Source organism: Salmo trutta, chromosome 18, assembly GCF_901001165.1.
Source record: "Salmo trutta chromosome 18, fSalTru1.1, whole genome shotgun sequence".
Lineage (NCBI taxonomy): Eukaryota > Metazoa > Chordata > Actinopteri > Salmoniformes > Salmonidae > Salmo > Salmo trutta.
This window is the reverse complement of record NC_042974.1, coordinates 18,295,757-18,310,971: the sequence shown is the minus strand read 5'-3', so window position 1 is coordinate 18,310,971 and position 15,215 is coordinate 18,295,757. Positions and strand designations below refer to the sequence as shown.

Genomic DNA, 15,215 nt, shown 5'->3' with positions numbered 1-15,215 from the left:
AATGTCATCGATATACACCACTACACCCTGCCCGTGCAGGTCCCTGAAAATCTTGTCTACGAAGGATTGGAAGACTGATGGAGCATTCATCAACCCGTACGGCATGACGAGGTACTCATAATGCCCTGAGGTGGTACTAAACGCCGTCTTCCACTCGTCTCCCTCCCGGATACGCACCAGATTGTACGCACTCCTGAGATCCAGTTTAGTGAAGAAGCGCGCCCCGTGCATTGACTCGATCACCGTGGCGATAAGAGGTAGCGGGTAACTGTACCTCACCGTGATTTGATTGAGACCTCTATAGTCAATGCGCAGGCGCAGACCTCCATCCTTCTTCTTCACAAAAAAGAAACTCGAGGAGGCGGGTGAAGTGGAGGACCGAATGTACCCCTGACGCAGGGATTCGGAGGCATATGTCTCCATAGCCACCATCTCCGCTTGCGACAGGGGATACACATGACTCCTGGGACGTGCAGCGTCTACCAGGAGATTTATCACACAATCCCCCCGTCGATGGGGTGGTAATTGAGTTGCCTTCTTTTTACAGAAGGCGATAGCCAAATCGGCATATTCTGGGGGAATGCGGACAGTGGAGACCTGGTCTGGACTTTCCACCGTGGTAGCACCAACAGAAACCCCTACACACCTCCCCGAGCACTCTCGCGACCATCTTGTGAGAGCCCTCTGTTGCCAGGAAATGGTGGGGTTATGACGAGCCAACCAGGGAAGGCCTAGTACCACGGGAAATGCAGGAGAGTCAATGAGAAAGAGACTGATTCTCTCCTCGTGATGGCCAGGGAAATGGTGGCTTCCCTGATTAGCCTGGACCCTAATGGTCAACTATCCAGAGCGTGAACCGGGAAAGGTCTATCCACAGGAATAATGGGGATCCCTAAAATAAGAGCTAACGCTCTGTCGATAAAATTCCCAGCTGCGCCTGAATCGACGAGCACCTTATGCTGGGAATGCGGGTAGAACTGAGGGAAACAAACAGGTACAAACAGGTGGACAACAGAGGACTCTAGATGAGAGTGGTGCAGACTCACCTGGGGTGACGCCAGAGTGCCCTGCCTGTTGCCTCAACTCCCAGAGGGACCAACCCGGCACCGACCGGCAGTGTACCCTCTGCGGCCACAGATGGTGCACGTGAAGGCCCTTCCTCCAGCGCAGCCCATCCCAACTCCATGGGCACCGGAGCGGGAGTGCTGGCAGATGGAACCGACAGAGACCCCACAGGACGTCCACGGATGACCAGCAGGTTATCCAACCAGATGGACAGATCCACCAGTTGGTCAAAGGTGATGGTGGCATCCCTGCAGGCCAACTCCCGTCGGACGTCCTCACGTAGGCTGCATCGATAGTGGTCGATGAGGGCCCTGTCGTTCCATCCTGCTCTGGTGGCCAAGGTCCGGAACTCCAGCACGAAATCCTGTGCGCTCCTCGTCCCCTGCCTCAAATGGAAGTCATTCCCCCGCCACTCTACCTTCAGGCGGATGGTCAAAGACGGCCCAGAAGCGTCGGGTGAACTCCTCGAAGTGGTCCAACGCCGCGTTTTCTTCTCCCCACACGGCGTTTGCCCACTCCAGAGCTCTCCCCGAGAGGCATGAGATGAGGGCGGATACTCTCTCCCTTCCTGAGGGAGCTGGGTGAACGGTGGCCGGGTATAGGTACAGTTGTAAAAGGAACCCCTGGCACTGTGCGGCCGTCCCATCATACTCCTTGGGAAGGGAGAGACGCACCCCACTGGAACTGGATCCGGATGGGTAGAGGTAACCCCGGTTGCGCTGGTCGAGGCGCTGGAGAGACTTCCTGTCTCTCCTAGTGGTCCATGGTCTGGACAACGCGATCCATCATGGCACCGAGATGATGCAGCATTGCCGCGTGTTCCTGGACGCGTTCCTCGACTCCTCTGACCGGGGTACCTGCTCCTGCTGACTCCATGGTTGGTGTAAGATTCTGTCAGGTGTGTGCGTACTGGTAGCGAAGTCAGGTGCAGGAGAGCAGAAATTTGTGAACAGGCGCACTTTATTGAGGCAAAAGTGCAAAACGCGCAAAACAGTCACAAGAATTATGTTTAACAATAAACATCTTCGTGAAATACCACGGGAAAAACCAAACCAGTCTGGCGCGTCAACAACAAACACGTAACACAAACAATCTTACACAAAGACATGATGGGGAACAGAGGAATATACACATGTAGATTGATTGGGGAATGAAAACCAGGTGTGCAGGGAACATCACAAAACAAATGGATACATGAAAAATGTAGCGGCGATGGCTAGAAAGCCAGTGTCATCGATCGCCGAATGCCGCCCGAACAAGGAGAGGAGCCGACTTCGGCGGAAGTCGTGGCAAGAATTTCTAAATGAAACGGATTAAATGGATTTTAACACAATTGTGTGAAACACTATGCCATAATATTCTACCGGGTGGAGTTACTTTTTAAAAAATGCTCCACTTTTCTAAAAACAACATTTCATGAAATAACTGGAGGGTAACTAAAAAAGTGTAAACTGTAGCCATTTATTTCCCTTGATAGTTTATTCGCCTAAGCATGACCTTCATCCAAACGTAGCTTTTTTTGTGTCAGCAATTATACATTGTTCTTAGGGGGGGCTAGTTACCCCCTAGTACCCTAAGTACATGAATTGCACATTTTTCCTGTCCTGCAGAGTATTCCAAATGTAACGAGTACTTTTGGGTGTCAGAGAAAATGTACTGAGTAAAAAGTACATTGTAGTGAAGTAAAAGATAAAGCTGTCAAAAATATAAATAGTAAAGTACAGATACCCTCAAAAACAACTTAGTACTTTAAAGTATTTTTACTTAAGTACTTTACACCATTGCGAACATTCACTTTGACTAATCTTCTATCCTGTCTCTGCATTGTTCAATTGGAGTACATTATACCATAAAGTGGTAAATATAGAAAAATATATATCAAATAGAAAAATACATAAAAGAACAACTCATATTATTTAATGATTGTAACATGAAGTAGGCCTACAACTCAAGTTAGATTGTATTGTAAGATACCATTCAGGTACATAACGTTGGTACCTTTGGTACAGTCGTGAGCAGCAAGATAAATATGTAGAAATAACGGCGACAGATGTCGATTAACCAACAAATACATACATTTGGGGGGACAATAACCAGTGTATAACATTGTAAATATAACAAGACTTCTTACTGACAATGACGCTTGATTTATTTTTACTTTCATCATTGACTTTCTTGGCATTCCATAAAAACATTTTGTAAATGAAATTAACATTTTCTAAAGATGTTGGTAAGTCACACTCCCAAACCCAAATGAAAATACAATTTCTGCAACAACAAAAAAATATGTAAGCTAAAGCCATCTGTCAATCAAGGTCATTGTCATTAGTCATGAATTATTCTCTGTAGCCCTGACTGAAAAGTGGGTTTGGTGACAGCAGAAGGATAACTCGGCCCAAAATCTGTTTTCTCCAGCAGGTGGCGATTTGTTGTTGTTTTTTTCCTTTCACCAAGCCAGGTTTTTTTGGATGGAGGTCAAAGAGAGTGTTGGGTTTGGTTAACCAAAAATGTAATGGCTTATTTTCAACGTGTGGCTTATTTGATCTAATAGAGGTTTTGTAACACTTTGGTTGCTATGACTGTACTGATATTAGTAGGATGTGACATAAAAAGCCCCTTATATCAGAGTTCTGTTATCACACGTGTATCTGCTCTCTCATTGGTTCTGCCTGTATTCACACGTGTATCTGCTCCCTCATTGGCTAGAATGGTCTTACCTAACCTCTTTTCCTACCAACTGCCTTACATTTTTGAAGACATTCTTTTAATTCTTAAAGTGGCCAATGGAGTATCTGGTCAATATAATGGATCATCTGTGGTGACAGCCAGTATGGTTAGGTAATACCAACAATGTATATATAAAGCTGGATTGCTTATGCTATCTATTTGCCATTGAGAGGCTTTGAAGCCGTCGGTCGGCATATTGGCACTCCCCAGTAGGAGCAGTCCTCCATAGGAATGAATGGAACTCTACAGTATTTCAAATAAATGTTTCAAGGACAAAATTACATGTATTGAAGTATTTTTTTGTTTTAGTGGGGACAGTAACATTAGTAATGAAATATAATTTAAAGGTATGCGATAAGGTGTCTGTAATAGAACAAATGTGGCAAAAATTAATGTAGACATGAAGAAATGCATTTCTATAGCTTCCTAAAATGTTTATACAGTGGTGGGGGAGTGCCAAAATGGAGGCACGGTGGATTCAACACAGCGCCACAGATCAATCATCTAGCGTATAAATAAATCACTGGGTAATAATACCCATTAGGACAGTTTCCTACAGGGTTACTGGCAGGTCTCATCTATTATCATAGTGGGATCCAATCCTCTGAAACCCCTTGGATGGATATTTAGTTTTCGAGGTCAGGCTTTTGGCTGGGTCTGAGGATGAGATCATCAAAGGCAAAATAGTGTAAGTATAAAATCCATACAGACAGAGGGATGTAATCTACATCGGTATTACATCACTGACAATTTATAGTTCAATGTTACTGGTGACATATATTCATCTCAAACTATACATTGTTAGCAAACTATTAACATTTGACTTGAATCAGTCCAACACAAAGCCCAAATCAAAGTGTGTAAATGAAGACTAGCTGCGGTAGGAGTTGGCGACAGATCTGGTCCCGTGCTGTAGAAGGGGTTGGACCTCTTCTTTCTTTGAACTGGACACATAGATATCACTACTGATATCAGGGATGTCCTGTTGTGGCTGCAGTTCCATGTTCATGCTGGAGTAAGTGGCGTTACTGGACTTAGACATCTGTAAAATAAAAAATCATTATTTATCCTGACACACAAGTGTTTTTTGGTGTTTGTAGGGCTACATTGTCTGAATATTTCTTAGTAATTTCATACTGAACAAGAACAAATACACAGTGCAAATCCCCATGACTTGACAGCAGTGATGTAGAGTTCAGTAAACCTTGAGTCCAAGTCCTTTGGTAATGCTAAAAGCTGCAGTCCAAACATTTGTTAAGCTAAATTTCATTATAATGTTTCACGTTTGTAAGGCTGATTAGATAATACAGTTATCTATCATTGCTGCTGGTCGAGTCCGAGTCATGTCACGAGTCATGACAATCGTGAGTCGAGTCTGAACCAAAACTGAGTCCTGTACTCGAGTACTACAACACCGCTTTCTACTGCTACGAACAATTTTTGGAGTTGATCGTTAGTCAATTTGTTAGGTATATATCACCCTCATGTGGACATATTGTAGAATAGCCTCCTTTCTTTGGGATAAATACTGAAACAGGGCCTAACATTCTTCAACAAGTCCCTCTGTCAGTCTCCTACCTGTGGTTTGTTGTTGTGTCCATTCTTAGTGTGACAGGCTATAACAGTGATGAAGGCGAGTATTGCCAAGATAATCCCAGTACATGTCAGGGTGAAGAGCAGGTTAATGGAGGCTATAAGAAGACAAAGAGATAATTGTTTTTCTACAGTATTACATGATGCAGTTAGACAAGCTTGAATACTGGTCAGAAGTTCTACAAGCAGAATTGATTTTCTTTTACAATTAACTCCCAATTAGTAACCGTCATACTACAGAGTATATGTATACATGATTATTAGCATGTCTCCTCTTGTCTTAACTTTGTGCAACATTGAATCATGTTCCTATTTACACAAACCATCATTCATCATTCTTTTAGTCTTCTGATTTCAAACTATCTATTTGTTATGGATTAAAATTAGGTCACAAGCTTCCTGAAACTCCTCTATAACCCTACCATCCAGCACAAATCAATTCACCACAGGAGACAAATGCAGTATGGGGTGTGGGTCCTGCTGTTAAATTGCTCTCCTCCAGAACTCCTTAGCTGCATTCCTCAACCCTGGCCACTGTCCCACTGACGTCTTTTCATTTCTCTGAACACACTATCACTCGGTTCAGCTGAAGATTACAGGATGAACCATGAAATCTAAATTCTCATCAAAACCTCTTGTGCCACCAGAACTGCTGAGGGACACTGTACTAATAGATGGATCATTTGTACTATATCAAACAGTCTATACTGTATTCAAATCAAATCAAATTGTATTTGTCACATGCTCCAGATACAACAGGTGTAGACCTTACCATGAAACGCATACTTACAAGCCCTTAACCAACAATGCAGTTCAAGAAATAGTTAAGAAAATATTTACTAAATAAAATAAAAATAGTAAAATAAAAATAACAAGTAACACAATAAAAATAACAATAACGAGGCCATATACAGGGGGTACCGGTAGCGAGTCATTGTGCAGGGGTACAGGTTACTCAAGTTATTTTGTACATGTAGGTAGGGGTAAAGTGACTATACATAGATAATAAACAGCGAGTAGCAGCAGTGTAAAAACAAAGAGGGGTGGGCGTGTCAATGTAAATAGTCCAGGTGGCCATTTGATTCATTGTTCAGTAGTCTTATGGCTTGGGGGTAGAAGCTGCCTTTTGGTCCTAGACTGGGCGCTCTGGTATCGCTTGCCGTGCGGTAGCAGAGAGAAAGGTCTACAGATTGACTTGGGTGACTGGAGTCTTTGACAATTTTTTGGGCCTTCCCAAAAAAGTGAGAGGACAAAGTATGTACTGTACTGTACTATCCTGTAGCTTCTGCCTAGCGTGACTAACGTGGACCAAATCTCCACAGACCACATGATAACACCAGACTTACGATCTCTCCTCACAAAGATGTTGTAGGAGGTCTGCAGTTTGCTGATGTCGTTGCGGGCGCTGATGTCCAGACAGTGGACTCCTAAAGCTGTGAAGGTGTGGTTCAGTATCATGGTGTTCTCATACAGCATGGTCAGGTGACAGCCTGTAGGGGTTGCTGATACACAGTTCTGCAGGAACCTCCAACAGACCCACATGGGAGGACTAGAGAGAGAGAGAGAGATGATGAGAATAAATACAGCACACCCACATTGGAAGACTGGGAAACAGAGAGAGGGAGAGAGAGAGAATATATATGCTGATTATTTTATGTGTTATACATGTTTAGTATGTTGTGTGTGTTAATTGTGTGGCCTACTGAGAAATTGTACCCACCTTCCATCCACATGAACAACCAGACTGTTGTTTCTGGAAACCTGGAAACTCAAAGGGCTCAACTCAATATTTCTGATGGCGTCTGGAAAATAGCAGAGATATGCAATACACCTAAATTGATGGTGTCACTTGCTGTATGGTAAACTTAATGTGATATTTAAAAACTCTACTATTTCAAACCAGATAATTATGAACAACAATGATGTGTATTCTGTCTACCTACCCAAAACTGTAATGTCCATGGTGTATACCCCAGTTAGTGGAGTAGATGTTTTGTTCACTTGGGCCCCAACTCTCAGCCGCAGAGTGTAGTTTCCAGAGGATGAGTAGTTATAGTGCACAGACGGCTCTGATCCCTTCAGCACCTCTCTTACAAAACCAGAATATTGATTGATGATTTATTGAGCAAAATTATGCACTGAGGACAACCCATGGATAACACATTAAAGAAATTCCACTTGTTTCTAACGTGGTCCCTGATGGAATACTACATTCAACACTGACACGACAATAGAAAACAACAGTAATCCTTACAGTAAAAAACAGCATCACACAACATCGAATAAATAAATAAATAAATAACAAATAAAACAACCACATAATATTTAAATATAAAGCCTTAACTGCTAAAAGGAACACTACAAATCATGCATTCAGTGATAAACAGGCGAAGTCCACATAGTCCTACCCGTTGCCGAAGTCCCAGGTATAGGTGAATCTGGCGGTGCGTAAAGTGTTCCTTGGGTCGAACAGTTCGAACTTTGTCTCGGTTGGAACTTCCGTTGCCAGCTCCTTGTCCCGCAGATAAGTCACATTTCCTTCCCTCTGAATGAAGCTGAGCTTCCCTGCAATATTTTCTGAATAAAAACGTAAAAAACATGACTTTACTATACATTGTGTTTAAAAACGTATTGTATTAAAATAATGTTATGCGTAAAAGTAAACCTACGTAGATTGCTCAAACCGTCTGTCGCGAGTCCCAAAACTTGAGGTCTCAGAATCAGTGGAAATGACATGACGACCAACCCAATTATATTTCTGAAATCATAAACCAGAAGTTCACAAAATGATACATTTACTATAATGAAATTCTGCTTTTTTGCCCAAATATTACACATACAACACATCATATTTACCGATACATTTGCGCTTGTCCGCTCACAGAAGAGGAAAATGGTGTAGTATACTTCAGGACTAAGAAATTGAGAAATGGGGAGTCTTCAGATGTCCAACCGATAGTAGATGCCTTGTCAGCCGGTGCCAGCAAATTGTTCATGCGCTTTATGTTTCCCAGATATACATAATAGCTTGAAATCATGTCCATGCGTTTTAACCATATGCGTCAGAATACAAAAAGGTGTTGTGTCTCACTATTGTACGTGGCTCTGGATAAAAGCGTCTGCTAAATGACTCAAATGTTAACGTGTTGGAAGTCGCTGTCGATAGTGGAGGTATTTAACAAAACATTTTTTTACCTATATTTAACTAGGCAAGCCAGTTAAGAACACATTCTTATATACAATTACGGCTTACACCGGCCAAACCCGGACGACTCTGGGCCAATTGTGCGCCACCCTATGAGACTCCCAATCACGGGTGGATTCGAACCAGGGGATCTGTAGTAACACCTCAAGCTCAGAGATGCAGTGCTTTAGACCGCTGTGCCACTCTGGAGGTAGGACAATTGATTTTCCTCATTGACTTTATGACCCACATCAAAAATGTGCAGGACACTTCTTAGGAATGGCCAAATCTATTTTTTCCTTCTATTTACCTAGCAAATCACATTTTATTGGTCACATGCGCAGAATATAACATGTGTAGGCTTTACAGTGAAATGCTTACTCACGAGCCCATTCCCAACAGTGCAGAGTTAAAAAGTAAGACAAATATTTGCTGAATAAAAAGGAAATAGTAACACAATAAAAATAATAATGAGGCTATATACAAGGAGTAGCTGTATCGAGTCAATGTAGAAGGGTACGAGTAGTTGAAGTCATTGAGGTAATACATGTGGGTAGAGGTAAAATTGACTAAGCAACCAGGATAAATGATAAACAGAGTAGCAGCAGCTATGTAAAGTGTGTGTGTTGGAGTGTCAGTGTAGTATGTGTGCGAGTGTGGGTAGAGTCTAGTGAGTGTGCATAGAGTCAGTGCAAAACCATTTTTTATTTTTATTTCACCTTTATTTAACCAGGTAGGCTAGTTGAGAACAAGTTGTCATTTACAATTGCGACCTTGCCAAGATAAAGCAAAGCAGTGCGACACAAACAACAACACAGAGTTACACATGGAATAAACAAACATACAGCCAATAACACAATAGGGGGGAAAAAGTCTATATATAGTGTGTGCAAATGGCGTGAGGAGGTAAGGCAATATTACAATTTAGCAAATGAACACTGGAGTGATAAATGTGCCGATGATGATGTGCAAGTAGAAATACTGGTGTGCAAAAGAGCAGAAAAGTAAATAAAAACAATATGGGGATGAGGTAGGTAGATTGGATAGGCTACTTACAGATGGGCTGTGTACAGCTGCAGCGATCGGTAAGCTGCTCAGATAGCCGATGTTTTAAGTTAGTGAGGGAAATATAAGTCTCCAGCTTCAGCGATTTTTGCAATTCGTTCCAGTCATTGGCAGCAGAGAACTGGAAGGAAAGGCTGCCAAAGGAGGTGTTGGCTTTGGGGATGACCAGTGAGATATACCTGCTGTATGACTATTGTAGCTGGAAACGGCAGATTTTTTATGGAATATCTACATATGCGTACAGAGGCCCATTATCAGCAGCCATCACTCCTGTGTTCCAATGGCACGTTGTGTTAGCTAATCCAAGTTTATCATTTTAAAAGGCTAATTGATCATTAGAAAACTATTTTGCAATTATGTTAGCACAGCTGAAAACTGTTGTTCTGATTAAAGAAGCAATAAAACTGGCCTTCTTTAGACTAGTTGAGTATCTGGAGCATCAGCATTTGTGGGTTTGATTACAGGCTCAAAATTGCCCGAAACAAATAACTTTCTTTCTGAAACCCCTCAGTCTATTCTTCTTCTGAGAAATGATGGTTATTCCATGCGAGACATTGCCAAGAAACTGAAGATCTCGTACAACGCTGTGTACTACTCCAACACACAGACATAACAGACATAATTTACAAACAAAGCATCTGTGTTTAGCTAGTCCTCCAGATCAGAGGCAGTAGGTGACCAGGGATGTTCTCTTGACAAGTGCGTGAATTGGACCATTTTCCTGTCCTGCTAAGCACTCAAAATGTAACGAGTACTTTTAGGTGTCAAGGAAAATGTATGGAGTAAAAAGTACAGTATTTTCTTTAGGAATGTAGTGAAGTAAAAGTTGTCAAAAATAAAAATAGTAAAGTAAAGTACAGAAACCAAAAAAAACGACATAAGTAGTACTTGAAAGTATTTTTACTTTAGTACTTTACACCACTGCTCAATCGGGATAATTTCCACACAGCCACGTAGGGCTGCATGATATGGGCAGATAATCTAGGACTTATTTTTAACCAAATGTTACAATTGCGATTTGACTTGCGAATTAGAGCAAAACTGTTGGAATCATGGAAATAGAATGACTATTCTAATTATATCGTTAGAATATAATAGTGAGAACTTTGAATACAGTGTTGTTTGAGATAAGAACAAATTAAAATGCCAGGGAGGTGTTATTGTGACAGTGTAGGTACTAAAGTGTTGATACGCGTTTCCTAGGGGACCCTATAAGCGTTGCCTACATTGCATGTTTTGCATATTCCTCTTTGATTTAGAAGTCTGTCGCACAAACAACATACTGATTTAGGTCTACACCATCACTGGTATTATCGGGCTGTATTAGCTAGCTACCTTTGCTCTTACTCAGTACGTTTATTAGCTATCTATTAGCATTAGTGGCTAACAATTAGCATCTCACAAGATTTAGGGCAACTTGCTAAGAAAAGACAAACTAGCTGTTTGCTGATGTAAGACACACAAACTAATAGTGTCATTATAGAACGCTAGTGGATTTATACTTTAAGAAGCAAAGTGAAAACAGCATCGTTGTCGTCAGCATTGTTACATGTGCTGCAGTGACCATGCAGACTGAACGCAAATGTCTAGCGGTTGAGGAAATATCAAATGCGCTCCTTGAGTAACAGGGGGCGTGGCTAGGTCTGTGTGGAAAGTGGCACAGCGGGAAAGTGGAGAGAGATGACTCAAGTAGTGAAGTAAACCATAAACATTGACAGTACACATGGCGTATCACATTGAACAAACCAAACATTCAAATACCGGTAGAGAAGGTAAAGTAAAAACCCAAACCGGTCCCTGCATCAATACCGGTATATTATAAAATACGTATACCGCCCAGCCCAAATTCATTTCTATTACTGTTACTGTTAGATAACTGGAAGGATTTATGTAGAACCATTTAACAACCATTTTTCATCTAGCTGACGTTAGTTGGTCATCTACATGTCACTAGCTATACATTTAGTTATATGTCTGTCACAGTTAACTCTGATCAATCAAATTAATCAGTGTAAATAATTATTATAGCTGGGGTCATCATCCGTTAAGGTAAATATAAAACATCTCAGATAACAACTCTTTGAATTTGCACATAGAAAAACTAAAACTAGCTTCAGGTTATTTTAACACTGACATTTTTCTCTTTATGTCTTCATAAGGGTTACCTCGGTGGAAGCCAACAATCTTCTCCAGTCGGAGCAGTTGGACGGTTGACCACAGACAGGCCTGACGCCCTACACTTCGGTGAAGCCTGTGAGTCAAAGTATGTTAAGCTTTGGTTGACATTTGAGAAAGCAAGAAATGGTAGTTATACTGAGCTCATAAAAATGTACCTCTTCAATTTACCTTTCCTAATGACTTTAGGGCTGTCGACTGTCCGATCCACCCAGGAGGTACGCCATCCACCAGAGCCAGGATCAGTCTGATTCTCTGTGCTCTGAGTCGGAAGGGGACCCGTTTGAGGTAGGATATACTTTAAAAACTGTTAAAAGTACATATCTCCCCTTCATAACACTGCACTAATCCATCAAATGTTCTCACAGGTGTCTTGCGTCACACTGGAGGAACAGGGGCAGGTAAGTCCAGTCACTGGACTAGAAGACACTAGTCAGGTTCTCATCACTAGTGTCCAACAGGGGCAGGTGAGGCCAGCTGCTCTCTGTGGTCGGATGGAGGACCTTCGGGGGGTCATTCTTCTGTCACACACCTGGTTAGACAATTTTACAATTGATCATGCTCAAGCACTTTTGCAGGTGCAGCATCCAGAAGTAGGAGGCCTCCTCGCGGTGGGTGGCATCGCCATGCTATCAACAGTACCAACACAGGCCCAGGGGTTTATCCAGATGGTCAGTCTCAAGGCTAACCACTGGGTCACGGTAAGTAACCTCCGCTGCCAGGTAGGTACAGTTAAGGTGTATGACTCTAGCGGTCATGACACCACCCCGGAGTTTCTCTCACAACTCATCTCTCTCTTATCTTTTCCAGGGACCTCTTTGACTGTGGAGTGGCCAGCAGTCCAGAAGGAGAAAGGGGGCACAGATTGTAGGCTGTTTGCTATTGCAAACAGTCTTACTCTCTGCAGAGATGAGGAACCCTCCATGGCACGATACCATCAGAAATCCATGAGAAAACATATTTCTTCTTGTTTTCAGGCTGGTTACCTGGCACCATTTCCCAGTCCCGATTCCAGTCCCTGTCCTGGGTCCAGGCCTCTCAAGGTGTCCACACCCTAACCAACAGAGGTCAGCATCCACTGCTTCTGTCGGAAATACGTGAAAAGATAAGGAGGTGGCCCGGTGCTGGGGATGCAGCAAGCATTTTCATTGGTCTTGTTTGTCTCATGTCGTCAATGTGAGTGAATTTGTCTGTCCATAGTCCGTCATCTGTTTTGTCTGATGTTTTCCCCACCCTTGTTTTCACTGCTTGGCCGGCTCCCCACCTCAAGACGGTAGGTATTTTACTACATTGCATCTTGTATGTTATTGTAAATAACCTTAATAACCTGTTGTAATATTTTTACATTTGTATAAAGATGTGTTTTGTTGCAGACATTGGCTGTGAAGTTGGTACGTTGTTTGATAAGTATATAGCATATGTATCTGTCTTGTATTCAAGTAACATTTACAAGCATGGAAATATTTGCATTTTTTTCCATTTGTTTGCTGGTAAATATTTGAAACTTGCTCAAATTGGCTGTAAATGTATACATTTGCATATTAAACGTAAAATGTTCAATTGACTGAAATTGACTGTTCATTTGCCCAGTTCCTTACTGGTCCTTAACCCGTTCTCCCTAGCCATTAATCTTTTGTGTCCAAATCCAAATCAAATTTTAGGCCAGGGTTGGTATTGAAATGGACATTGGTTTCTAGTTAGTGTTTGCAGATCTGGAGGTTCTAGATTTGTGTATGTAATATGGCAGAAGTCTCCTGGAGTCCATTACACAGCAGGGTTGAGTCATCACCATATTGCTACACCCATCCAAGCCCCATCAGGTCAAACACTACAAAGATAGAGTAGGGGGTTGAGGGCCTTAATTAAACTGGGTCAAAAAAAAAGAATTTACCTCGGCCTGTACCTTGACGTGGTGGGAGGGCTTCCAACTAAACCAGGCCCATGTTATTGAACCCCTGACTGAGACTGGCTGCCTGTCAAGGACAAATGACAGAAAGAACTAGCTGCAGCACCTGATCAAGCATGTCTTGATTCTGCCTCTTTCCTCATCCTTTAACTCTTTCGAAATTCTTCATCTAGTGACTTCTGATTTCCCAGCAATCTGCCCACTCATCCCATCCCCTCCATGTCATTATATCATTTAAAGCTACTGTTATTGTCATGTTGTCATTATCTGCTAAAAAATTTTGCTAGCCATATCATATAATATGTGAGATACACAGATTAACTAAAAACACTAGCACTGCAAACACTTAGAACAAAGAGAGCAGCAGTGCCTGGACTTTGCAGTCTCCCTCTTCAAGTCCCCCTTCCGAGACTGCCTGTTAAGAACAAGTGACAGGCAGAACCTCCCAACCACATCGCACCCACCTCTTTATTCCACACACAAGAATTAAGTATTTCAGTCTGATTGCCATGTAGTAATCCAAGATTGCATAGCAGTCAGACGTCTTTGTCTTGTCCCTTGTATATATCTTTTTACATCTTTTTCTTCGCATATCTTTTAAAAATATTTTCCTAAACCTCAACTTCTAAATACTCTCCTGCAACCCGCCTCACCCAATATGGCGTCGATCTGTTTTTTTTTCTAAAGTATTTCTATTTACTTCGGATCTGGAATCCCTCAACTGAAGCTAGCCAGCTAACTACCTACCAGCTATCAGTCAGCAAACCATTGCTAGCGTTCATCAGCTAACCTTTAGCTCGGAAAGCTCTCGCCAATTCGAACAACGTGACTCAAACCAGAGCATAATGGACCTATTATTATTATTATTATTATACATTTTTTCCCCCCATATCCCCGGATTCCTACCGCAAACTCTGAACATTTTTATCTGGATCTTCGCAACTAGCTAACCGCAATCCCGAGTGACTACTCCTGGCTAGCGTTTCCATCCCGAAGCAAGCACCAATTAGCCTGAAGCTAGCCCGGCCAGGGCTCCTGTGCTACCACCGAAACCCACTCCTGGGCTACAATATCCGGACCCCTTCTACTGCCGGTACGGGGCACGGAACCCCGACGATCTTCTATGACTGGAATACCGACATAATCTGCCCGAGGATTCCAACAGGCCCCTCAGGCGCGACGTCCGCTGAAGGCCCATTCTGCTAACCGCGGCCTACTAGCTACCTAGAGCTACTTGGAACCCTACTAATTCCACGACTGGTCTATCAACGTCACCGCACGAAGAGGCAAAAACAGACTACCCCCATCGCGACGTCCCCCAAAGGCTAACTTGCTAGCACTGGTCTGTTAACTGCTAGCTTGCTTGCCCTGGTCTGCTAACTACTAGCTTGCCTGCCCCGGTCTGCTAACTGCTAGCCCCGGTCTGCCAACTGCTTGCTTGCTAACCCGTTCTGCTAACTTCTAGCTTGCCAGCCCAGGTCTGCTAACTGCTAGCTTGTT

General features: G+C 42.6%; 1 protein-coding gene across 1 annotated transcript; it reads right to left on the bottom strand.

The window, feature by feature from the left end:
- Positions 1 to 4,071: 4,071 nt before the first annotated feature.
- On the bottom strand, positions 4,072 to 8,546 carry LOC115152929 (transmembrane protein 130-like). Its single transcript, XM_029697863.1, has 8 exons — positions 8,242 to 8,546; positions 8,055 to 8,143; positions 7,794 to 7,962; positions 7,329 to 7,474; positions 7,106 to 7,187; positions 6,732 to 6,934; positions 5,371 to 5,483; positions 4,072 to 4,834 (listed from the first exon to the last, which is right to left on the bottom strand). The coding sequence occupies exons 1-8, from the start codon at positions 8,427 to 8,429 to the stop codon at positions 4,664 to 4,666; spliced, it is 1,161 nt and encodes a 386-aa protein (XP_029553723.1). The 5' UTR covers positions 8,430 to 8,546; the 3' UTR covers positions 4,072 to 4,663.
- Between the last annotated feature and the right edge of the window lie 6,669 nt (positions 8,547 to 15,215).

Bases quoted from the DNA above. Each gene is read 5' to 3' on its own strand.
- LOC115152929 (XM_029697863.1), bottom strand. From the start codon at position 8,429: ATGGACATGATTTCAAGCTATTATGTATATCTGGGAAACATAAAGCGC. The intron at 7,475-7,793 runs GTAGGACTATGT...TGGTTTTGTAAG, and splicing joins ACCTGGGACTTCGGCAACGG to AGAGGTGCTGAAGGGATCAG. The intron at 4,835-5,370 runs GTAGGAGACTGA...TTTATTTTACAG, and splicing joins GACACAACAACAAACCACAG to ATGTCTAAGTCCAGTAACGC.